At 39.0% G+C, this 27,553-nt stretch overlaps 2 protein-coding genes across 2 annotated transcripts; both read left to right on the top strand.

Annotated features, from left to right (window-relative positions):
* The first annotated feature begins 745 nt into the window (after positions 1-745).
* Positions 746-1,720, top strand: LOC138086267 (olfactory receptor 2T3-like). The gene has a single exon (XM_068981062.1). The coding sequence runs from the start codon at positions 746-748 to the stop codon at positions 1,718-1,720; it is 975 nt and encodes a 324-aa protein (XP_068837163.1).
* Positions 1,721-18,517: 16,797 nt separating this feature from the next.
* Positions 18,518-19,471, top strand: LOC138085792 (olfactory receptor 2T29-like). Its single transcript, XM_068980335.1, has one exon. It carries the CDS (start codon positions 18,518-18,520, stop codon positions 19,469-19,471), a length of 954 nt encoding a protein of 317 aa, XP_068836436.1.
* Positions 19,472-27,553: the final 8,082 nt, after the last annotated feature.

Genomic DNA, 27,553 nt, shown 5'->3' with positions numbered 1-27,553 from the left:
TCTATACATCTTCTGGCTCCCATATTGTATAAGACTGATCCCCTCTTGCTTTCTGTCCTGCATGAGGTCTCACCTAGAGCTGCTCTCCACAGTCAGGCTGGGCAGTCTCTGCTCTGACACCCATGGTGGTTCTGCTTTATGGAGCTTCATTGTGCAAGAAACAGTTGAGTAAATTGAAATGTTTAGTAAGGGAAGTGGAATTAATGGAAACATGACAGAAGAATATTTAATGATATTTCAAATTTCAGTAAACTTAACTTATATTAGTACAATTAATAATATTAATGTTGACATTCACACCAGCTTTGACTTCAATTTCTGAGTCCTGGATGGCCTACTGTGTCCAAAAGTGGAGTGGGAGCTTTAGTGAATGATTTCATTCGGCATTCATATTGTGTTAAAACTTATTGCGTGTTTCTTACTCTAGTTTTCTAATCATCCTATGAGATGAATCCTTTTCTATTCTCAGTTTGGGGGAAAAATAAGTAATTTACAGAGTGTAAACAACTTGTCTGTTGGTATAGTTGTCACCTCCCCAGGTCCATTTCATAATCTCCTCAAAACTTGTGGCCAAAGTGTAACCTGGCCTTTCAGAAATTTGAACATTTGATTTTACATCAGTACAATCTCATATTAAAAAAAAATAGTTCTAAGTACTTTTTTGGAAAAATCTTAAACAAATATGTGCATATGAAATTTCTAAAAGTGATGGCTCTTCTTTTCTTCTTCAGTGAGAACTGTAACCATGTGCTCAGCGAATCAAAATTCACAGAATCAAACATTGAATACTGATTTCATCCTTGTGGGGCTCTTTGGTGAAACCAAACACACCCTCCTCCTCTACACTGCGACCTTCATCTTCTTCCTGATGGCTCTAGCTGGGAACGCCCTCCTCACCATCCTCGTCCACCTGGAGCCCCGCCTGCACACCCCCATGTACTTCTTCATCAGCCAGCTCTCCCTCATGGACCTCATGTACATATCTGTGACTGTGCCCAAGATGCTCCTGGGCCAGGTGACGGGAGATCACACAATCTCTCCCTCAGGTTGCGGGATCCAGATGTTCTTCTATCTGACGCTTGCTGGAGCTGAGACTTTTCTCCTGTCTGCCATGGCCTATGACCGATATGCTGCCATCTGCAGACCTCTCCATTATCCCCTGCTGATGAACCAGAGGGTCTGTGAATGCCTGGTGTCTGGATGCTGGTTCCTAGGAATGGTGGATGGTTTGTTGCTCACACCCATAGCCATGAGCTTTCCCTTTTGTCATTCCAGAAAAATCCTGAGTTTCTTCTGTGAGGCTCCTGCCTTGCTGAAGCTCTCCTGCTGTGACATCTCCCTGTATAAAATGCTCATGTACCTATGTTGTATTCTCATGCTCCTCATCCCCATTGTGGTCATCTCAAGCTCATATGCCCTCATCCTGCACCTCATCCACAGCATTAATTCAGCCAAGGGCCACAGGAAGGCCTTTGCCACCTGCTCCTCACACATGACTGTAGTGTTACTCTTCTTTGGTGCCACCATCTACACCTACATGCTTCCAGATTCCTACCACACAGCTGAGCAGGACATGATGGTGTCAGCCTTTTATACCATCATCACCCCTGTGCTGAACCCCCTCATTTACAGCTTCCACAATAAAGAAGTCACAGGTGCTCTGAGGAGCAGGATGCAATTAGGACTGAGCCTAGAGAAAGTTGTAAAGGGGAAAGTCTAGGAATGACCACAACTCTTTAAGCTTTTATATTATCCCTCCTTTCCTTTCTTCTGCTTTCATTTGTCTGCTGTTTACAGGGTCCCCCAAACTAAGTCTAGTCATGTCTTTCTTCTTTCCTATGCCTGTGACGTTTCTCCTCCATCCTGTTTATTCATCCTAATTTATCACATTAAATGTAACATTCTTATGGTCCTTTTATATATGAGTCCTTTTATCCTTTTTGTCAACATTGACATAAACTATCTCATCTCACATCCCAAGTTTATCAATCATTTTAGGATGAGACTTGATTTGGAACAATAGCAGTAAAAATGAATTACTATGAAGTCTTCAGGAACTACTATATTCATGAACAAAATGATACAGTGTTTTGGGAATATGTGAAATTAGGAAAAAGTACATTTCCTCTGATTAACGTACAAGAAGGAGACTTGGATTCTCAATTGTTGAGGTACCACCACTTGGAACAGAACCTTTATCTTGCTATCAAAGGTTAGACATTGGGTATTCTCATACCTCATACCTGCTGCATGTCAAGAGACTGACAAGTAGTTTCTTTACATGGCATGTCAACTCAATGCTTTTGCTACTTGTTTATGATTATTCCTATAGTGGTACATAAGGAAATTGTCTGAACATGGAAATAACTCCACCAATGAGGGGAAAGAACCTATACCTAAAAAGTGAGAGCTTTATCTAGAGGTAGGTAAAATTTTAGTTTTAGACACTGCTGTGATTACACAGATAAAAGAAGCAAAACTGCCCAAACTGACACTATCAATTAAACAATTTTAATAATCTTATTATTAACAATATCATTAGATAAGTCTTAGGTATTATCTTTCCAATCAGTTTGATTTTTGTTTTTAATGAGTGTTTGATTTATGTATTTGTCATCCAGGAACACAAAGTGCAAAGAAAAACAAATATTGATTTTGAATTTACCCACAAATAGAGGGACTGTTGTGATTAGATGCAATAAAGTGAGAAGAATTAGTCCTGAGGTTAGTTCAGAATCTGCCTCTTTAGTTCTCAAGAGCTATGTGGCATTTGTGAACTTGCCCAAGCCCTAACAGTTGCCTTATAATCACTTTTGAGATGGGGAAAGCTAAATTTGCTCTTCAAGTTCCTTGACAAATATAGAGGTAATATGCACAGGCAGTCCCTAACACCTGTTGCAAACTATGATTTCTATTCCCAACTCTGTATTTTCTACTCTTTTTATTTGCCTTCAAGTGGTGGAGCTGTGAGAGAGGGTGTAGGATCAAGGAGCCCTCTAGCTAAATCCTAGCTTGCTACACAGCAGCTTTAATATCAAATTACTCCCCCCCACCCCACTATCTTGATTTCTCTACCACTAACAGAACTAGCAACAGAACATCACCATGGTACTTTGAACAGTAAGTGAATTTAATTCACTTGTCCAGTCCAGGGCTCAGTCCCTTCAACGGTCTGTTGTCCCATCTTAGGTACGACTGGATAAATGTGGCTTTACCCCTGGCTCTGACTCTGTATGTCAGAGCCCTGGCCCTGCTTCTTCATGAGCGTGAAGGAGCCAGTGTAGACTCTGTCTCATGAGACAAGTTCGTGAGCTGATGTTGAATTAAAGAACAGTATTGCTGGCCTTTTAAAATCTTTCTATTAGAAAGGTCAATGTAAGTACTTGGTTAACCTGTAAAACCATCTTGTAAAACATTTATTTTATCTTTTTATCACAAGTCTAGTATGTTCTTTCATTTAATATCAGTGTCATTCTGCTAATTAAACTCTTTGAAAATCTTCCTAGGTGCTTGGTTTATTTAATCATTTATTAAACCTTTATAGATTACTTGCAATGTTACAGAAACTCTGAAGCTTGTGAGGGACACAACAGTGGCCAGAATGCAAGCCCTTATATCTAGGGGTTTATTTCCTAGTAGAGAAGAGAGCTGTGCAGACTTGGGATCCCAGTCATAAAAACTATGAGAGCCCTACAGCATCTAGTAGGGGACACCAGATTTGAACAGTGATTCCAAAATAAAGATTATATATTTGTAAAGAGACAAAGGAACACTTCAAAGAGGAAATGCTTGTGAGGAAATATGAGTATAAATGAAACAGTGGAATTAAATATGCATGTAGAGTGGCATGAACAGGGAAGCTGTAAGGACACATATTTTACATATTATATACATATTATTTGAATATAATATATACATAACATATACAAAATTCTTAATATCATTCAATTTTTGATTACTCTAAATGCAGAGTAAATTATGTACAATAATTATGTTCATATACTGCTTTTGAACTGCGGTGTTGGAGAAGACTCTGGAGAGTCCCTTGGACTGCAAGGAGATCCAACCAGTCCATTCTAAAGGAAATCAGCCCTGGGTGATGCTAAAGCTGAAACTCCAGTACTTTGGCCACCTCATGTGAAGAGTTGACTCATTGAAAAAGACTCTGATGCTGGGAGGGATTGGGGGCAGGAGGAAAAGGGGACAACAGAAGATGAAATGGCTGGATGGCATCACCAACTCGATGGACATGAGTTTGAGTGAACTCCGGGAGTTGGTGGAGGACAGGGAGGCCTGGCGTGCTGTGTGATTCATGGGGTCGCAAAGAGTCGGACACGACTGAGCGACTGAACTGAACTGAACTATTAATTTATATAAAATTAAATATATATTAAGTATATTAATAAACATGTTTACAATATTTATTCTAAAATTAGAGTAACTGGAGATTGAAGGAGGGCAAGGATAGAGACAGGCATACTTAAGAGAAAGTGGTTGTCCATCCTCAAGGGTGAGATATGGGATACCCTACTTGCATAAACAACCATGTGAAAGATTTCTGAAAGGTCTTCCTAAAAATTTTCCCCAGCTTTTCTCTTTTTTAACAATTCCATCTTTGAAGTAATTGAACAATATTTTTTATCAAAGAATAAAGCAAATCATCCTAATCTCTAGCCTTCTATATTCTTCTAATCTATTGCATAATTTCTATAACAAAATTTTAATGTAAAAAATAGTATTGAAAAGCGTGTAAAGACTTTAAGGATGCATCTTATGGAATATTTGCAAATGAATCATCCAGAGCCCATCCCCCAAACCTAGAATGAGAATTACTCTGGTGCCTGGAAGCTCTCAACCTGTTTATTCAAGACCAGCTCTTGATGCCAGGTAGTCATTATTTTGAATTTTATTTAAAAAATCATTTTACTGTTTTTATTCACAGATTTATTACCTGTTTTTGTATCTAACAATGTCAATTGATTTGGTTTACATATGGATTAATCATGTTGCTTGTATTTTTGCCTTTCTCTTAGAATCTCTTTTTATTATGTTTAATTCATCCATGTTGTTGAATCATGGATTTATTCATTTTCTGTGCTGTATAAAATAGAATTTTCTGACTATACTTTAATCATGCACTCTTGTGTTGATGAATACATATATTGTCTTCATTTTTTTAGCAGTTACAAACAATGCTGCTATTTTTGTATATGTGTCCTGGTGGTATGAATTCTTATATCCCATAATCAATAAACAGTTCACAGAATCAGTAAGTATCATGTAATTTTCTGGCTCCCCTAATGATGTCCTTGTTTTCACTGTTGATAGTAGTTTATGATTGTGGTTTCTCTCTTATTTCTTGATCATTTTCAGCATAAGTTTATCAGTATTGTTTGTCTTTTCGAAGAACTGTCATTTAGTTTGTTGATGTGCCTTATTGTATGTTTTGTTTCTTTTGCTCTCTTTGGTTTATGTTTGCCATTATATGACATACTTTCTTTTTTTAGTTTTTTAAAAAATTTATTTTAATTGGAGGCTAATTACTTTACAATATTGTGGTGGTTTTTGCCATACAATCACATGAATCAGCCATGGGTGTACATGACCCTCCCTCCCACCTCCCTCCCCATCCCATCCCTCAGGGTCATTCCAGTGCATTAGCCCTGAGCACCTTTTCTCATACATCGAATGTGGACTGGCGATCTATTTCACATATGATAATATACATGTTTCAATGCTATATATTTTTTAAAAGGATGTTTAAGTCATTGAATTAAAAAAAAATAGGCTAACATACATATTTAAGCCTCTAAATTTCCTTTCACTTGGTGCCTTTGAAGTATCCTATAGGGCTGATATGTTAATATTTTATTTGGCCCAAATATTATTTAAAATAATATTTTATCATCTACAAACACATGAGACATTCTTATTCATGTTTTAATGCATTCTGAATTCAAACTCTGAGTATAGAGATTTAATCTTCTGAAATGTTTTACACCTTATATTATGGGCCTTGTGTGATCATTTTTTTGGTGAAAATTCTATATTTTCCTCTGTCATTGAGTGTAATGTTTTTCATGTGTTCATTCGGAATTCTGACATTCAAATTTTATTAATTTTTATCTATTTCTTCTGTCTATAATAGAGAAGGGAATGTGTTATAATCCCCCTCCTGCTATTTTGTTCTCTCTGTAGTTTTTTGTTTTGTTTGATATATTGTCTTTGTGTTTAGTTACTAAGTTGTGTCTGACTCTGGAACCCTATAGACTGGTGCTAACTGGGCTCCTCTGTCCTTGGTATTTTCCAGGCAAGAATACTTGAGGGGGTTGTCATTGCCTTCTCCAGTTGATGTGTTTTAGGGATATTTTATTAGGTTTATAAAACATTTTAACAGGTTATCATACATTTTATTATGTTTAAGTAACTTTCTTTGTATTTATTAATGAATTTTCCCTAATTTGTCCAATGAACCAACTTTATTTAGGTTTACTTTGTGTGAAATACCTTATCTCATATATATATATATTTTTTTTACCTCAAATTTCTCTGCACTATGCAAAGGGCAGTTAGGATTTTAAGATAGTTGAACCTCATTTTTGCATTCCCAGTTCAGTTCAGTCACTCAGTTGTGTCTGACTCTTTGCAACTCCATGGAATGAGCACGCCAGACTTCCCTGTCCATCACCAACTCCTGGAGATTGCTCAAACTCATGTCCATTGAATCGGTGGTGCCATCCAACCATCTCATCCTCTGTTGTCCCCTTCTCCTCCTCCCTTCAATCTTTCCCAGCATCAGGGTCTTTTCCAGTGAATCAGTTCTTCACATCAGGTGGCCGGAGTATTGGAGTGTCAGCTTCAGTATCAGTCCTTCCAAAGACTATTCTGGACTGATTTCCTTTAGGATGGACTGGTTGTATCTCCTTGCAATCCAAGGGACTCTCAAGAGTCTTCCCCAACACCAAAGCTCAAAAACATCAATTCTTCTGCACTCAGGTTTCATTATAGTCCAACTCTCACACCCATATATGACTACTGAAAAAAACATAGCTTTGACAAGGTGTATCTTTGTCAGTAAAGTGCTGTCTCTGCTTTTTAATGTGCTGTCTAGATTGGTCATAGCTTTTCTTCCTAGGAGCAAGAATCTTTTAATTTCATGGTTGCAGTCACCATCTGCGGTGATTTTGGAGCCCAGAAAAGAAAGCCTGTCACTGGTTCCATTGTTTCCCCATCTAGTTGACATGAAGTGATGGGACCAGATGCCATGATTGTAGTCTTCTGAATGTTGAGTTTTAAGGAAAATTTTTCACTCTCCTCTTTCACTTTCATCAAGAGGCTCTTTAGTTCTTCTTCGCTTTCTGCCATAAGGGTGGTGTCATCTGCATAGCTGAGGTTATTAATATTTCTCCCAGCAATCGTGATTCCAGCTTGTCCTTCATCCAGCCCAGCATTTCACATGATGTACTCTGTGTGAGAGTGAAAGTAAAGTCTCTCAGTCATGTCTGACTCTTTGCAACCCCACAAGTTATACAGTCCAAGGAATTCTCCAGGCCAGAATACTGAAGTGGGTAGCCTTTCCCTTCTCCAGGGGATCATCCCAACCCCGGGATCAAACCCAGGTCTCCTGCATTGCAGGTGGTTTCTTTACCAGCTGAGCCACAAGGGAAGCCCAAGAATACTGGAGAGGTTAATCTATCCCTTCTCCAGCAGATCTTCCCGACCCAGGAATCAAGCTGGGGTCTCCAGCATTGCAGGTAGATTCTTTGACAACTGAGCTATCATGGAAGCCCTTGTGTAGAAGTTACATATGCAAGGTGATACTATACAACCTTGACGTACTCCTTTCCCATTTGGAGCTAGTCTGTTGTTCCATGTCTGGTTCTAACTGTTGCTTCTTGAGTTGCATACATATTTCTCAAAAGGCAGGTAAGGTAGTTTGGTATTCCCATCTCATGAAGAATTTTCCACAATTTGTTGTGATACACACAGTCAAAGGCTTTGGCATAGTCAATAAAGCAGGAGTAGATGTTTTTCTGGAACTCTCTTGCTTTTTCGATGATACCGTGGATGTTGGCAATTTGATCTCTGGTTCCTCTGTCATTTCTAAATCCAGCTTGAACATCTGGAAGTTCATGATTCATGTACTGCTGAAGCCTGTCTTGGAGAATTTTGAGCATTACTTTGCTAGCGTGTGAGATGAGTGCAGTTGTGCAGTAGTTTGAACATTCTTTGGTATTGCCTTTCTTTGGGATTGGAATGCAAACTGACCTTTTCCAGTCCTGTGACCACTGCTGGATTTTCCAAATTTTCTGGCATATTGAGTGAAGCATTTTTAACACCATCATCTTTTAGGGTTTGTAATAGCTCTGTGTGAATTTCATCACCTCCACTAGCTTTGTTCATAGTGATACTTCATAAGGCCCACTTGACTTTACATCCCAGAATGTCTGGCTCTAGGTGAGTGGTCACACTATCATGGTTATCTGGGTCATGAAGATCTTCTTTTGTACAGTTCTTCTGTGTATTCTTGCCACCTCTTCTTAATATCTTCTGCTTCTTTTAGGTCCATACCATTTCTGTCCTTTATTGTCCTTTATTTCATGCCCATCTTTGCATGAAATGTTCCTTTGGTATCTCTGATTTTCTTGAAGAGATCTCTAGTCTTTCCCATTCTATTGCTTTCCTCGATTTCTTTGCATTGATCACTGAGGAAGGTTTTCTTATCTCTCCTTGTTAATTTTTTGAACTGTGCATTCAGATCGGTATATATTTCCTGTTGTCCATTGCTTTTCACTTATCTTCTTTTCTCAGCTATTTGTAAGGCCTCCTCAGACAACCATTTTGCCTTGTTGCATTTCTTTTTCTTGGGGATGATTTTGATAACTGTCTCCTGCACAATGTTACAAACCTCCTTTCAGAGTTCTTCAGGCATTCTATCAGATCTAGGCCCTTAAATCTATTTGTCACTTCCACTGTATAATTATAAGGGGTTTGATGTTTCCCCCTTTTTTTTTCTTCAATTTCAGTCTGAATTTTGCAATAAGGAGTTCATGATCTGAGCCACAGTCAGCTTCCAGTCTTGTTTTGGCTGACTAAATAGAGCTTCTCCAACTTGGACTGGAAAGAATATAATCAATCTGATTTCAGTATTGAGCATCTGGTGATGTCCATGTGTAGAGATTTCTCTTGTGTTTTTGGAAGAAGGTGTTTGTTGTGACCAGTGCATTCTCTTGGCAAAACTCTGTTAGCCTTTGCCCTGCTTCATTTTGTACTCCAAGGCCAAACTTTCCCGTTACTCCAGGTATCTCTTGACTTCCTACTTTTGCATCCCAGTACCCTATGACGGAAAATATATATATATATTTTTTGGTGTTAGTTCTAGAAGGTCTTGTAGGTCATTATAGAACTGTTCAACTTCAACGTATTCAGCATTAGTGATTGGGGCATAGACTTGGATTACTGATATTAAATGGTTTGTTTTGGAAATGAACAGAGATCATTCTGTCATTTTTGAGATTGCACCCAAGTACTGCACTTTGGACTCTTCTTTTGACTATGAGGGCTTTTCCATCTCTTGTAAGGGATTCTTGCCCACAGTTGTAGATATAATGATCATCTGTATTAAATTCTCCCATTCTGGCCCATTTTAGTTCACTGATTCCTAAAATGTCAATGTTCACTCCTGCCATATCCTGTATGACCACTTCCAATTTACCTTGTTTCATGGACCTAACATTCCAGGTTCCTATGCAATACTGTTCTTACAGCACTGGACTTTACTTTCACACCAGTTGCTTCCACAACTAGGCATTGTTTCCACTTTGGTTCAGCCTCTTCATTCCTTCTGGAGCTATTTCCCTGATCTTCTCCAGTAACATATTGGACCCCTACTGACCTGGGGAGTTCATCTTTCAATGTCATATCTTTTTGCCTTTTCATATCGTTCATGGGGTTCTCAAGGCAAGAATGCTGAAGTGGTTTGCCATTCCCTTCTCCTGTGAACCATGTTTTGTCAGAATTGTCCACCATGACCCGTCCATCTTGGGTGGCCCTACACAGCATAGCTCATAGTTTTATTGGGCTAAGCAGGGCTGTGATCCATGTGATCGGTTTGGTTGATTTTCTGTGACTGTGGTTTTCATTCTGTCTGTCCTCTGATGGATAAGGATTAGAGGCTTGTGGAAGCCTCCTGATGGGAGGTACCTGCTGTGGGGCAAACTGAGTCTTGCTCTGATGGAGGGGTGGGTCATACTCAGTAAATCTTTAATTCAACTTTCTGCTGATGGGTGGGGCTTGTTCCCTCCCTGTAGTTTGACCTGAGGACAAACTATGGTAGGGGCAATGGCAGTAATTCTAACCTCCTTCAAAAGGACTTATGTCAGCAGGCTGCAGCTCCCAGGACTGTTTATTCAGTGCCCCTGAACCATTGGCAGGCCACTGTCGACCCACACCTCTGCTGAAGATTCCTGGACACTTACAGGCAAGTCTGGATCAGTCTCTTATGGGGTCACTGCTCCTTTCTCCTGTGTCCTGGTGCACACAAGGTTTTGTTTGTGCCTTCCAAGCATGTGCTTCTACAGTCTTGTGGAATTTCTGTAATAAAATCCTACTGGTCTTCAAATTCAAATTCTCTGGGGGTTCTCAGTGCTTTTGCTGGATCCCCAGGTTGGGAAAACTGTTATGGGCCCTAGAACTTTTGCAACAGTGCAAGAATATCTTTGGTATAATTGTTCTCCAGTTTGTGGGTAATCTGCTTGGTGGCTGTATGGTGGGACTAATGGCAATCTCCTCTCAGAGGAGTTATGTCACATGTCACACCTCCCAGATCAGCTGTAGCCAGAGGCCCTGTCCCTGCAACAGGCCAGTGCTGATCCATGCCGTCTCAAGAGACATGCAAACACTCAAAGGCAGGTCTGGCTCAGTTTCTGTGAGGTCTCTGGGTCCTGGTGCACACAAGGTTTTATTTGAGTGCTTCGAGGATCTTTGGCAGGTATGAGGCTGATACACATATGTATACATCAACTCTTTTTTTAAATTTATTTTTTTCCCATAGAGGCCATTACAGAGTATTGAGTAGGGTTCCTTGTCCTAAATGGCAGTTTATTATTAGATGTCTATTTTTTATATAATGGTGTGTATATGGGTTTCCTCGGCAGCTCAGTGGTAAACAAATTGCCAGCAATTCAGGAGCTGCAGGGGATGCTGGTTCGATCCCTGGGTCAGGGAAGATCCCCTGGAGGAGGGCGTGGTGACCTGCTCCAGTATTCTTGCCTGGAGAATCCCTAGGCAGAGGAGCCTGGCAGGCTACAGTCAATAGGGTCACTAAGAGTCAGACACTTCTGAAGTGACTTGGCATACATGCAGGCAGTGTGAGTATGCCAAACACAGTCTCTCAATTTATCCCTTCTTTCTTCATCCCCTGGTAACCATTTGTCTGTTTTGTACATCTGTGACTCAGCTCTGTTTTGTAACTTAGTTAATTTGTACCCTTTTAAAATATTCCACATATAAGTGATATTATATGATATTTGTTTTTCTGTGTCTTAGTTCAATCACCATGAGAATCTCTAGGTCCGTCCATGTTGCTGAAAATGGCATTATTTTGTTCTTTTAATAGTTGAATACTATTTCATTGTACATATATACTGCATCTTTATTTATCCATTCACCTATTGATGGACAAACCTACCTAAGGAGGCAACAGATTGTATGCAGAAAACTGTGGATACTGATGAAAGAAACCAAAGACGACACAAACATAATGATAGATATACCATATTCTTGGATTGGAAGAATCAATATTGTGAAAATGACCATACTACCCAAAACAAGTATGATTCCTATCAAATTACGAATGGTATTTTTTCATAGAATTAGAACAAAAGATTTCACAATTTTTATAGAAACACAAAAGACCCTGAAAAGCCAAAGCAATCTTGAGAAAGATAAATGCAGCTGGCACATAAATGGTAGTGAATATATATTTTTGGAATGAATGAATGAAAGATTGAATTCATTAGTCCTTGAAGTTAGTCTTTACTTGAAAACCATGTTAGAAATCCACTCCATATTACACCTCCAAGAAGTTATTGCTGGTTTAGAAATTAACTGTTCAAAAATACCGTGAAACTCATTCTTTAAAAAAAAAATGCAAAATTGATTATTTTTAATGATTCCAAACTGTGTAAGGACTTCCTAAATACAAAAATGTTAAAATAAACCACACATTAAACTAAATAAAATATTCTGATGAGATAAAATATCACAATCAAAAATTTAGGAAAAAATAATGAACACTACTCACAAAGAGTTACTATTCTTAATATAGTAACACTTTCATACTTTTAAAGAAAAACTTTTAAAAATTAAATGTGCAAAAGATATAAACAGGTTTCACATAAGCAGTAGTTAGATGGATAAACATATGAAAAGTTATGACCATATTAGTAATCAAGAAAGGCAGGTGTGGATAAAGGCAAATTAGCCAATATGGCATGGTCAGGCTCTCTTGCTCCATGTTCTGTAAACAATGACTGCATGGTTGTGTAACAGCTGAGACTGCTTATAGGATTGTGCATACATGTCACAAGGTACACACTTGCTCACAGTGTTGTGTGTGGTTATGTTGTGTTATGTTATGACTGCTGCTGCTTCAGCAAGGAGAGATGCTGTTTTATGGCTGCTGTGCCAGCCAGGAGAGAATAAGTGTGTCTGCTGTTCCTATGGTTCCTTGAGTCTTCTAGCCTCTTAGCTCATGCCTTGTCTACCCTGGGTTCAGCGAACAGTGTGAATAGTGTGAACAGCAAGACAATTGGTGTCACAAACAAGATCAGCATTATAGCAGGTATTAATTATATGCCTATCAAATTGACTGAGATGGAAAAGCACATACAACTTAATGTAGTTCAAGTGAAATTTGATATCATAGCACATTTGAAGACATTTCTGGAAAAGCAGTTCTATGTTGTGTATGAAGAAAAGTGAAGTATTTCCAGCCAGCTCCTCTGTCTATGGGATTCTCCAGGATAGAATACTAGAGAGGATTGCCATTCCCTTCTCCAGGGAATATTCCTGACCCAGGGATTGAACCTGGGTCTCCTGTACTACAGGCAGATTCTTTACCATTTGAACTACCAGGTGAGAGAGTCATTTCTTAGGCAGGTTGATAAGAAGTCTAGGGGTCCCCAAGAGAGAGGGGAATTCTCAAGGAGGAAGAAAGAACAAACTTTCTTTTTTTCTCTACATTCCTTAGGATTATGTATCCTGCCTGAGGACAGTCTCTGGATTAAACCTGGCTAATCATGTTATGGCAGAAAGTGAAGAGGAACTAAAAAGCCTCTTGATGAAAGTGAAAGAGGAGAGTGAAAAAGTTGGCTTAAAACTCAACATTCAGAAAACGAAGATCATGACATCTGGTCCCATCACTTCATGGCAAATAGATGGGGAAACAGTGGCAACAGTGTCAGACTTTATTTTTGGGGGCTCCAAAATCACTGCAGATGGTGATTGCAGCCATGAAATTAAAAGATGCTTACTCCTTGAAAGGAAAGTTATGACCAACCTAGATAGCATATTCAAAAGCAGAGACATTGCTTTGCCAACAAACGTCCACCTAGTCAAGGCTATGGTTTTCCCAGTGGTCATATATGGATGTGAGAGCTGGACTGTGAAGAAAGCTGAGTGCTGAAGAACTGATGTTTTGAACTCTGGTGTTGGAGAAGACTCTTGAGAGTCCCTTGGACTGCAAGGAGATCCAACCAGTCCATTCTAAAGGAGATCAGTCCTGGGTGTTCTTTGGAAGGAATGATGCTAAAGCTGAAACTCCAGTACTTTGGCCACCTCATGGGAAGAGTTGACTCATTGGAAAAGACTCTGATGCTGGGAGGGATTGGGGGCAGGAGGAGAAGGGGACGACAGAGGATGAGATGGCTGGATGGCATCACTGACTCGATGGACGTGAGTCTGAGTGAACTCCGGGAGTTGATGATGGACAGGGAGGCCTGGAGTGCTGCAATTCATGGGGTCACAAAGAGTCAGACACGACTGAGAGACTGAACTGAACTGAACTGAATCATGTTATTTTAAAATGTAAATTATGGGAGTAGGTTTACAAGGATTATATAACAATAATGTATCCTGCCTGAAGGCAGTCTCTGGAGTAACCTTCCAGCTAATCCTGTTATCTTAAAATGTAAATTATGGGTGTAGGTCTGGTGTGGTCTTTACAACCTCCAGACATTCTTTGGATTCATTGGAGAGTATATAACTCCATTGCTACCACTAGCAAGGGGGTACTCTTTCTACCCTCTTCTGATGTCTATGTCAGAAGCTCTCTCTATCTCCTTTATACTTTAATAAAACTTTATTACACAAAAGCTCTGAGCGATCAAGCCTCATCTCTGGCCCCGGATTGAATTTTTCTCCTTTGGAGGCCAAGAATCCTGGCATCTTTGCATGATTCAGCAATAACTTTTCACAGGGAAGCCCACAAGTATTCTATACCCTCTGATAAATTATCTTAGGGGAAATTACATTCAGAGAATGTTTTATATATATATTTATCATTTTTGTCACAGTGTAACTTGTAATTTAGAATTTGAATGAAACACAAGTATTCAATATTATGGGGAATTGTAATTAATGTATATTCATTTGATAGAACCTTAACCTCATTATTTAATATCCAGTCCCATTTTACACACTTTGAAGTGAAGAAATTTACTTCAGGGGATTGGTTATGGGGATGTCAATGGACTGGAGTGAAAGCTGGGGGAAAAGTGAAGGAAATGTCAAGTCTGCCAAACACTGGAGCCCCACACTTCCCACACTACTGAGCCGACTGAGATGCTGCATACTATGTTTACCGAGGGGACCCTTCCCTGCTGCAGCCCAGTCCTGCTTCCCACTAATGACACTGAAACTGCCTTTGAGATACTGGAACCTCCTGTTCTTGCATGTTTCTCAATAGCTTACAGCTGCTGCCAGAGATATTCATCAGAAACAAGAAAAAAGATGCAATTTTCTTCCTTTTTTCTCACTATCTAGAGCCTCCCAGGGCTTGCACCATCAGAGACTTCTGGGAAAACATGTGACAAAGTGGTTATAACAAACCATTTTCAGGCTGAAACCCTGGAGGATGTGGGAGGCTCCAGCCCCCAAGTGTAGGCCTTTTAAACAGGAGTCACTCTCTAGACAAGGATGTCATGGGCAAAAGATTGCATGGAAAAATAATCAACATAGTCTGAGGGCACACATATAGAAAAAGGTTCAGAAGAATTTGCCTGCAAGTTTCATGATGGTGGGGTTGCTTCTTGTTGCCTTGTTTATCCCAACTACCTGGTATGTGCTATACAATTTGGAGATATTTGTAATCTCAAGGCAAAATAAAACTGTTAAAGCATGATGTTTGTCTGATAGATTAGATTATGGCCCCTTTAAAATATTTTCTTTGTAATGGTTTCTGTTTTTTTTTAAATGTATATATTTTTCTATAAACAAGATGTTGACATTTCAATTTTTAAAAAATACCCTAAAATGCAATGCAACACAGATTGCAGCTGAGTAACAAAAGAAAGAACACAATCAGCAAAGCATTAATAATGAAGAGTGAACCAGATGAAGATGTAAAGGAGACCCTCTCAAATTTATCTCAACTACATTACTGATTATTGGTACTTTTTTTGACATATCAATTAGACTATGAGTTTCAGGGTCTATATCTGTGAAAGATAAGGCAAACACCAATACTTCACAAAATATTCTTGAAGATTACATGGGGATATATATATATATGAAACACTTTTAATGTGAAAAGGCTAAGGCTTATATTAGATATATAAGCTAATATCTATTTCATAGATAATTTATTGATGATGGTAAAGATTTAAGATTATTGTTAACATTGGTTAAGAGTTCTACTTTAATAATAAAAGTGGCTAAAAATGAGAAAAAAAATCAGAAAAGTGCAGTACAGATATTTGTTGCTTTTGACTATCTTGATTTCATTATTCTACAAAGACCCAGAGGGAGTTTATCTATAGAAGACCATGTTCCACTCCCTTAATGGGCATCGTAAAACCAGGGATGATGTCACTCTCCTATTTCTTTTTATATAGTTAATTGTGGCCACTTTCCTTTAGTCCATCTAGATGAGGCTTTTGGCATCATCTGATTTTGGGGTCAATCAGATAGGAAGACAGGAAAAAAGAATCAAAAGGGTAACTAATATCATTTTTACTTGGGTTTCTGTCACATTCTGTTAATGTTTGAACTTATTTCTAATATTTTTCATTATCATCTATTTCTCTGGAGAGAAGCAAATTTTTTTTTTCTTGAATATTTCATATTACATTTATTTACTGCAACATATTAGGATACAAGTTTTGATTTCCAGTTATATACAGACAAAAGAATACACACCCTCCTATATCATTGTAATTTCTTTTCTTGAGACTGAAATTAATAGAAAAGGGACTAATTTTACTTGGTATGGGTGTTATTTCTGGATGTTAGAACATTGAAATAAATGTCTCAATCATATCTGTTTCCTAGAGGAAATCTACAGTTGGTAGCTAATACCCAAATTGTAGACTGGAGGGGACAGTGGGTTCTACAGTATTTATGCAGTATTACAGACTTTGTGTCCCAACTCCTGAGCCGAGACACAAATCTAGGCAGATGCCCCAAGAACCTGAATTATTTAATATGTAAAAGGAGAAAATAAGATGAGTAAGTACTTCATAGGCTCTTGGGGACAAAAAGCACCATAATGCAATAAAACAATTGCTTAGAAGTTGCCAGATTAATGTAAGATTTGTTACTATTCTACTACTACTGTTAATAATTACTAAGTTTAATAAGCACCATTTTGTTGATTTTGAACTCAGGCAATTTGGTAGAGAAAAGTAAGAAAAAATTGGCCTCCCTTTTGAATAGGGAGGCCAATTGTGTTTTGTGGTATAAACAGAATTCCCTTATCTGTCTGGTGTCCTAGGTATTCAGTGTCACTTGAACACAGTGACTTTCATTTACCAAAGAAATGAAAGTCCCACTTCCCACTTGCCCTCTGCTTTCTTTTCATTTACTCAACAAATAGATTTGAGGTCTTGTACCAGCCACTGCACTGGTCCTTGCTTCATTCTGACCACAAATAGACTCAGTCACAGGTGTAATTTCGTCTTAACTGTATAGTTTTAAAATTTTACACAGATGGAGCTCAGCATTCATTTGCCAGTGAAGGTAGAAATTGACAGAAATATATGTTAATACAATGTGTGGCAAATTTGTTGTGTATCTACGTTAAATCACCAAATTCACTTTCAAAGTTGTCTGCCGCCTCATCGCTCCAGAACATGGGATTGTTAATAAGCTGAATATTGTAATTAGTCTTGGGATTATTATAAGAACATAAAATATATTTGAAACTTGGAAATTCTACTTGAAATATTACTGCATCATAAGCATTTCTAAACTCTTTCCAGAAAGTGGAGCCAATATTTCCACTTGTTGATAAGGACTTATAAAACTAAATATTTAACATGTCAGAAAATGAAAAGCTCCAAAATGTAATCTGCCTGATAGAAATTTTAGGAGAAACTACTAATTCTCTTAAGAAAGTTCAGGTGTATTTTTTCCCTACTGTTCTTAATAATTTATTTTGTATGTCTTTTAATATCCTAGTTTAAATAACATTTATGTAACATTTCTCCCTCATTGACTGGTTATGACCTTCTTAAGTGTAACCAAGTTTAATTTTTTCTATTTGTCTTCAACATTGAACACAGATGTATTCTGTGAGCAGTAAGATAGGGGACAGAACATTACATGGAGTCAGAGACTTCTCAGTGTTTTTCAGTTTTCCTTTACGCATCTCTTTTTCCATGAAAACTTGATTGCTGTAGGCAATAAAGCAGACAATGCTTGCAAAACAATGAATGCCTTGTCTTGTAAATGGCTGTGACCTTCTAAATGCTAGTTCTGTTCCCTGATATTTGAAACAAATGGTAGGAACTGTAAGGAGATGATGTTGCAGAAGCATGTACTAGATAAAACAGAGATGGGATTCTCTGTGAAATGCTGCTTACCCACGGTTAAAACTGGAAATATAATTTATACTTATTTATATTTATATACTCTCGTTTGCTTAAATATACCTTTATGTAGAGTTTGCATCAGGATATCTCATGACACTGAACTTTGGCACACTTACTATTAGTAAACTGATTGTTTTAACCCAGAATATATTCACTGAAAGACAAGTTGTGAATTCTTTCTCTTTCAAAGAATATATTGAATTGCAGGAATCTTACAATCCTCAAATCTACAACCCCATGACATCTCCTCTTATTAGTACAACTGGATTGTATACATGGCTGTGCATGCAGGTGTGTGTGCACACACAGACAAAAACACAAACACACATGCAGCAGAAGCTCACTAAACATTAATATCAGGCGGTCATATTGCATGAGCAATCTATTAATTACAAAGCTCTCCTTGCTTATCTAGGTGAAACTTTATGGACAACTCCACCTGGGTGGCAAACTACACTGGACAGTTGGATTTCATCCTCGTGGGATTCTTCAGTCAATCCAAGCACCCAGCTCTCCTTTGTGTGGTCATTTTTGTGATTTTCCTGATGGCCTTGTCTGGTAATAGCACCCTGATCCTTCTGATACATTCTAATGCCCATCTCCAAACTCCCATGTATTTTTTTATTAGTCAGTTGTCCCTCATGGATGTGATGTACATTTCTGTCACTGTGCCGAAGATGCTCATGGACCAGGTCATGGGTGTGAATGAGATTTCAGCCTCTGAATGTGGAATACAGATGTTTCTCTATTTGACTCTAGTAGGTTCAGAATTTTTTCTTCTGGCTGCCATGGCCTATGACCGCTATGTGGCCATCTGTCATCCACTCCGTTATTCTATTCTCATGAACCATAGAGTGTGTCACCTCTTGGTGTCTGGCTGCTGGTTCCTGGGATCAGTGGATGGCTTTATGCTCACACCCGTCACCATGACCTTTCCCTTCTGCAGATCCCGGGAGATCCATCACTTCTTCTGTGAGGTCCCTGCTGTAATGAAGCTTTCCTGCTCAGACACGTCCCTGTATGAGACACTCATGTACCTGTGCTGTGTCCTCATGCTCCTCATCCCTGTGACAGTCATTTCAAGCTCTTATTTATTCATCCTCCTCACCATCCACAGGATGAATTCAGCAGAGGGCAGGAAGAAGGCTTTCACTACTTGTTCTTCCCACATGACTGTGGTCATCCTGTTCTTTGGAGCTGCAGTCTATACCTACATGCTCCCCAGTTCCTACCACACCCCTGAGAAGGATATGCTTGTATCTGTATTTTACACCATACTCACTCCTGTTCTTAACCCTTTAATCTATAGTCTTAGGAATAAGGATGTCACAGGGGCTCTAAAGAAAATGTTAAACATGGGATCTGTCACAATACTGTAAAGTAAGACATTTTTGTAGTAACGGTTTATTTTCCTTCACTGTACATCAGAAATGTATAGTCTTATGCTAATATTATTCTTCAGATTTTCATGCCATGATGTATCATCCCATATTCATCCCTGAGAGAGTTGATAGGCAGTCCAGGGCCCTTCCAGTAGGAGGTGAGCATTCTCCCTCATGCTTTTCTTAAGCCTTGTGCAACAATGTATCTTGCCCTAGAACTGGCCTTTCTTTAGGTCCAGAGCTAATGGTCACACAGCATGATATCTTACTCCTGGAAATGATTTTATTAAACATTTCTTATACTACATTATAATTTTTAAAAAATAGGTGAAATTAGTTTAAAATCTGAGTAACGCATGGATCCTACCTGGAAGGAATTTGAACTGTAAATGTAGTTCGTGCAATAATTGTAATTGCTGTTACTCAGTCACTAAGCCATTTTTGACTCTTTGTGACCCCATGGACTGCAGCATGCCAGGTGCCTCTGTCTTCCACTCTCTCCCAGAATTTGCTCAAATTCAGCATCTGGGTGTTTTCCAGTGAATCAGCTTTTCACATCAGGTGGCCAATGTATTGGAACTTCAGCTTTAGCATCAGTCCCTCCAAATAATATTCAGGATTGATTTTCTTTTAAGATTGATTGGTTTCATCTCCTTGCTGTCCAAGGGACTCTCAAGAATCTTCTCCAACACCACAGTTCAAAGACATAAATTCTTTGGTGCCTAGCCCTCTTTATAGTCCAACCCTCACATCCACACATGACTACTGGAAAAATCATAAGTTTGACTATATACACCTTTGTTGGTAAAGCGATGTCTCTGCTTTTTAAAACGTTATTTAGGTTTGTCACAGCTTTGCTTCCAAAGAGCAAGCATCTTTTAACTTCATGGCTGCAGTCACCATCTGTAGAGATTTTGAAGCCCAGGAAAATAAAATCTGTCACTGGTTTCACTATTTCCCTTTCTATTTGCCATGAAGGGATGGGAATGGATGCTATGACTTTAAGTTTCTTTTCTTTTTTTATAATGTTGAGTTTCAAGTCAGCGTTTTCATTCTGTCCTTTCACTCTCACCAAGGTGCTCTTTAATTCCTCTTTTCTTTCTGTTATTAGAGTAGTATCATCTGCATATCTGAGGTTGCTGATATTTCTCCCAGGAATCTTGATTCCATCTTGTGATTCATCCATCTTAGCATTTCACATGATGTTCTCTGCATGTAAGTTAAATAAGCAGGGTGACAATATAAGCCTTGTTGTACTCCTTTCCCAATTTTGAACCAGTCCATTGTACTGTGTCTGGTTCTAACTATTGCTTGTTGACCCACAAACAGATTTCTCAGGAGACAGATAAGGTATTCTGGTACTTAATCTCTCTCTATTCACAAATGATAAGATATTGTATATTAAAATTTCTAAGAAATATAAATAAATACTACTGAATTCTATTAGTTCAGGACAATATAAGACAAATATGCAAACATTGTATTTCTAAATGCCAGGTATTAACATTCTGAAATGGAAATTTAAAAAATAATCAAAGAATAAAATATCAAGAATTTGGGGAGAAATTGAACAAAACTACTGTTAAGATTCATACCTGAAAAATACAAAACTTTGTTGAAAAAATTTAGAAAGACCTAAATAAACAGAAATGCATCTCATATTCATAAATCAAGGATTTAATATTATTAGGATGGAAGCACTGTTTAACTTAATTTACAGATTAAATGCAATCTTTGTCAAAATTGCAGCTGGCTCTTCTATAGAAATTTGGAAGCTGATCCTAAAATTCATATAACATTGCAAAGTACTTTGAAAAGCCAAACCAATAAGCAGAATAATAAACTTGGAAAATCCACTTCCCAATTATAAAAATTGCTACTAAGCTACAGATATCAAAAGAGCATTCCACTTGCATAAAGTGAAGTGAAAGTCACTCAGTCATGTCTGACTCTGCGACCCCATGGACTATACAGTCCATGGAATTCTCCAGGCCAGAATACTGTAGTGGGTAGCCTTTCCCTTCTCCAGGGAATCTTCCCAACCCACTTGCCTAATATAGACATTTAGATCAATAGAGTAGGATTTTTTTGTCCAGAAACAAACACACATTTATAGACAATTTATTTTCAATAGAAGTTTCAAGACAGCAGGGAAAAAATAGATGATTTAACAAAAAACACTGCAACAGGTAGATATCCATGTGAAAAAAAAAATGAAGTTGGTCCCCCAACTCACAACTTACAAGAAATTAATTGAAAATAAAGACTTAAATTAAATGACAAAAATATAAAGCCCTGGGGAAAAAAAAAAAAACATATCAGTGAATCTTCTTGACCTTTTGGCTTCTTAAATATGGTAATATGGTACTAAATGAACCAGATTTCAAAAGAAAAAAAATTAATTTAATCAACCTGAAAAACTAAGTCCCCCATAGAATGGAAGAAAGCCCCCCAGGCTCATCTGAGTTCCAGAAATTTGTCCAAGGACAACCACTTAAAGGTGTACCACTAATCAGAGTGCGGGAAGGAGTGATTGTATAAATAGGAGTGATTTTGTGAGTAAAGCAAGCCCCTTATTCACACAATGAATGAAATGAATCCAAGAGAGTGTGAGTGGGTAAACAAGAAAGAGAGTAAACAAAGAGGACAGACAGATGGAGAAAGAGAAATGGGATACCTGGGTGGGTGAAGGAAGAGACATAAGGAGAGTCAAACAGGAGGAAAGAAGAATAAATACCAGGAAGAAAAGTTGAGAGATGAATGGAAGTACAGAAGAAAAGAAGGACGAACGAGTGAACGGTTATTCGGATGGATGAAAGAAACGAAGGAAAAAGAAAAGAAGGAATGGAGAGAGGGAGGTGAGTATTTGAGAGAACAGATAACTGGTAGGATAGAAAAATGGATGGAAAAATACATTAGGGAGCCATTGAATAAAAAATGCAAATTTCACCATTAATAGTGAATAGTCACCAGTGTTTACATCTTTATCTTGATACTTCTGCGGCACCCAGAGGAAATTTTGTTAGTAGGAGTCATAAATTATAAGCTCATTATAGAACTTCAACTCATTTCTGTAGGAAATTATTGCTTAAATATACCCTTCTAACCCAGAAAAATACAGAAAATAAAATTTGACAAGCCAGTACCATTGCTGCAGTTGCAAAAAGAGACCAAAGGCTCAGCATTTTTCCTCCCACTGACATCTTGGCTCCACTCAGGAGACCAGTCTGAGTTTGGGGAAAGCTCCCTTTCTGAGTGAAAAGAAAAGCTTGGCAAAAGACCCATGGAGGCTGAAATGAAAGATGGATGCAAAGGTATTTACTTGTAGGAGGCTCATTCAGACCATGTCCATTAAAACCTCGAGACAAAAAAGGCACACATTAAGGAGAGGTGAAAGAACCCCAGATTTCTAAACTCCAGATTTCTTTGTCCATGTGGGGCTCCTTTAGAGATGCCATTCTCTCTGTACCAGGTGAACATTTATTAATCTTCTATTCAGACTTAAATGTCATCTCTATTATAAAGGAACTCCTTGCCTTTTGATTAGAAATGACCCTTCTATACCCACCTCTCCAACATGAGACCGTCTCCAACAAGAGACCCTCATTACATTTTTGTCCACACATTTTTGCCCCCACCCATTTTGCCCCCATTTTTGCTTGCTATATGCCCTTTTACCCTCACTGGCCGAGGGGAGGGGTGGTTGACCTTTGGGGGATGCAGTCCACTTGGAATCTCTCCATTTGTCATCACTGTATGCTTCATTTCCAGCCTTGTTGAACCACTTACAGTTTCTCCACCCTGTCATACATTCTTATCTTGGGATCTTTGCACATGCAGTCACTTCTGTCTGGATGTTTCTCCTCTTCTTTCCTTATCTGGGTAATTTCCTGATCATCCTTCAGGTCCTCACTTAGATGCCTGCTCCCCCAAGAACTCTCCCACACTAGGTCAAGGACTATTTCTGGTACCCACAATATCCAATGCTGAACATATCACAGCCCTGGTTATCTTCTATATGAACATTTATTATTTATCCCCCTTTCCTCAAGATTGTGACCTCCATGAGGTCAGGGAATGGGACAATCTAGTTTATCTTTGTCCTGCCAGACCCCTAGCACCTAACACATTGCCTGATCTGTGTGAAAACTAAAATCTTAATGAGTGAAGAAGAACTAAAGAGCCTCTTGATGAAAATGAAAGAGGAGAGTGAAAAAGTTGCCTTAAAGCTCAACATTCAGAAAACTAAGATTATGGCATCCAGTCCCATCACTTCATGGTAAATAGATGGGGAAACAGTGAAAACAGTGGCTGACTTTATTTTTTTGGACTCCAAAATCACTGCAGATGGTGATTGCAGCCATGAAATTAAAAGACATTTACTCCTTGGAAGGAAAGTTATGACCAACCTAGATAGCATATTAAAAAGCAGAGACATTACTTTGTAACAAAGGTCCATCTAGTCAAGGCTATGATTTTTCCAGTAGTCATGTATGGATGTGAGAGTTGGACTATAAAGAAAGCTGAGCACCGAAGAACTGATGCTTTTGAACTGTGGTGCTGGAGAAGACTCTTGAGAGTCCCTTGGATTTCAAGGAGATCCAACCAGTCCATCCTAAAGGAGATCAGTTCTGGGTGTTCACTGGAAGGACAGATGTTGAAATGAAACCCCAATATTTTGGCTACCTGATGCGAAGAGCTGACTCATTTGAAAAGACCCTGATGGGAAAGATTGAGGGCAGGAGGAGAAGGGGGCGATAGAGGATGAGATGGTTAGATGGCATCACCGACTCAATGGACATGAGTTTGTATAAACTCTTGGAGCTGGTGATGGACAGGGAGGCCTGGCGTGTTGCAGTTCATGGGGTCATAAACAGTTGGACACGACTGAGTGACTGAACTGAACTGAATGAGTGATAAGCCAAATGTGGTACATCTACCCAAGAGAATGTCATTCAGGCTTTCACAGAAGGAAACTCAGACACATGCCACAACATGGGTGAAACTTGAGGACATTATACTAAATGAAATAGACCAGTTACAAAATAACAAACGCAGGATAATTTTGCTTATATTACTTGCACAGAATAGTCAAATATTTAGACAGAAAGTAGAATGGTAGTTGTTAACACCTGGGGTAGATGGAAATGGAGAGCTATTTGTTAATGTGCATAGAACTTCAGTTTTGCAAATTCTAAAGACTGGTTGCACCACCTATGTATATACCTAACAGTACTGTACTGTACACTTAAACATGGTTCTGATAAGTTTTGTATTTTGTTTGTTGTTTTAGTTGCTAAGTGATATCTAACTCTAGGGGACCCTCTGGACTGTAACCTGCCAGTCTCCTCTGTCCATGGGATTTCCCCTGGCAAGGATATGGGAGTCTATTGTCATTGACTTCTCCAGGGGATCATCTTGACCCAGGGATAGAACCCGTGTCTCCTCCACTGACAGGCAGATTTTCTTTTTTTCTTTCTTTCTTTTTTTTTTTTTTTTTTAACCACTGAACCACTAGGGAAGCCTGACCTGTATTTTACTACAGTTAAAAAAAATCAGCTCCCACCAAGGCTCTCCCTAGTGTAGACACTGCTGATTTTCTCAAATCTCATCTCTTCTCTCTCCCTTGCTCTCTCTCTGATTCAGTCACAATGGCCTCATTGATAGTTATGTGATAAAGCAAGCACAGCAAAATATTATCATGCATTTGATTATAATTATAATAAGTATTTATTATTTATTTTGTTTTAAGTAAGTTAGAATGCATTTATTATTATATTTGGCTAGTAATGTAGATCTGCATTACAAATTTTTGCTGTTTTTGGACTATCAGTATGCTTTGGCGATTAAAAGCCCATACATTATATAAGTTGTCCCTCTGCCTCAGTTGTACTCACAAAACCTATGTAATATTGCTCTATGTTGCCCCTGCTCTCAGGAGTGTCACAGTCTTCCAAGAGATATCCTTTAGATGTCAGTTCCTCCTCTTGGCCTTGGATGAATCCTGGGACCTGGTGTTCTATTTCTCTTTGGAGTGAAAGTACAGTCTTGTAGACTTTCCTTTCTTTTATTGTTGTGCTATGTCATGTAGGACCTGGGCTTCCGGGAACAAAGATTTATCCTCATGTGCTAAAAGTCTTCCTTGACAGAGGCCAGCCTGTTATGCATCTCCATAACAGTTGCAGCCACCAGAAAAGGAAGCTTTCAGCTCAGAGGCGTCAAATTATCCATCTTCCCTTTTCTTTAAAAGAAAATTTTTTTTAAAGTTTTAATAGTATGAAAACACATTTACATGAGACTTGGAAAATACAGGACAAAGTTACATATAGTTCCACAAGTGTAATGTGACATTTACAAAGAAGGATCTTTGACTAAGCCATCAAAAGCCTCAAAAAGTTAGAAGACTGAAAAAAAATCACAGAGTGTAATTGCATAGAAAGTGAAGTCACTCAGTCGTGTCCGACTCTTTGCTACCTGTGGACTGTAGCCCACCAAGCTCCTCTGTCCATGGGATTCTCCAGGCAAGAATACTGGAGTGGGATGCCATTTCAAGAAAGAATTTAAATGAGAAATTAATAAAGATACTTTAAAAACCCTATGTGTTTGGAAATTAAATGTCCACTTTTAGGTGATAGGCGTATCTAAGTAGTCATAATGAGGAAAATGAGAAAATATTTTTTAACTGAATTGCTTTTAGAGTTTTCTAGGAGATGAAGTTCAAAATGCCAGATAAAAGCCCTTTAGCTCCTGGTTATGGCATGGGTACTGGGGGTGACCTCAGCTCAGTGACTGTTTACCCACTAAGACTGGAAGCATTCTGAGATTTTAATTGGTACAGCCGTGCCCATGCATGGCCATGCATTATCAGTTTGGTGACATCCATTCCTGGACCTTTCAAACCCCTCTTCTCAAGCTTTATCTTTCAGACTCCCATCAGGAGAATTTCAGGCTCTCGCCCACCTTCACTGAGCATAGCTCAAGGCAGTGGAAAAGAACACAGCCATCCCCAGGGCTATAGCTGGGTGGACTCAGGGCAACTGCTGCTTTAGGACACATTGGCAACAAGACAAACGTATTTGTGGTTACTAAAGGCAAAGAATTTGTGGGAGGAGATTGAGGATGAAGGTTGTCAAGAAATAAAAACATAAGGAAGAAAATGGCAGAGGAGTAGGTGGACATGGAATATATCTCTCCATGGATACATCAGGAATACACCTTCAGACACAGAAGTGATTGCAGACCACCAGCTGAGAGCAGGCAGGAGTACCTGACCACCAGAAAAGAATATATAGAACCATGCAAAACTTGCTAGGATGAAGGAACAAGGAGGAAAAACAGGAGAGTTAGTAAGACTGGACTTGCCCTCAGTGAGTGGGGGAACTGAAGCAGGGGTCCGATCTCAGGGTATTTATTTGTGACTTAGGAGAAACATTTGAGGCTGAGAGTGGAGCAGCTGATCTGTGACAACATAAATGGAATGTTAATCACATAGACATTCCTTTCTGCAGCCATTCGTACCCCGGACAGGGTTGCAGTTCCCCTAGAAGGCACAGTGGCTGGGAGCTGAAGCATAGGGATTGTGGACCAATCCCAGGGCAAAGCCTGCTGTTGACTGCAGGGAGACAGCCAGAGGGGACATGAGGGAGGAGATTGTGGTGAGAAATGCCTGTGGAGAAAAGTCAGGCAGCCATGGCAGCAAGCGGATACTGCTGAGTCATGAATAGGGGATGAAGCCATCATGGTAGCCTCTCTCTCCTCACACACTAAGATCAACACCAGCACGTGAACAGTGGAGATGCTGGCCTTTCAAGTGCTTGAGGCATGGAACAAAAGAAGGATCCCAGCCAGAGGGGCCCTCCATGTGCTTGATGCACCAAGCAACAGAGAAGGACGCCAGGCAGGGGAGACCTCTAAGTGCATGAATGGGCAGAGCAATAGAGGACTAGCCAAAGAGGCCTTCTGATTGCTAGCTGCCAGAGGCTAGAAAAAGACTCTGATAGAGCCATAGCTGCAGCTGAGGCAGTCTGTGTCCCTGCACACTTGGCACTGTCAAGCAGCTGCGCCACTTTCACACTCAAT

This window comes from Capricornis sumatraensis, chromosome 9 (assembly GCF_032405125.1).
Source record: "Capricornis sumatraensis isolate serow.1 chromosome 9, serow.2, whole genome shotgun sequence".
Lineage (NCBI taxonomy): Eukaryota > Metazoa > Chordata > Mammalia > Artiodactyla > Bovidae > Capricornis > Capricornis sumatraensis.
This window is presented reverse-complemented; position numbering and strand designations above follow the sequence as displayed.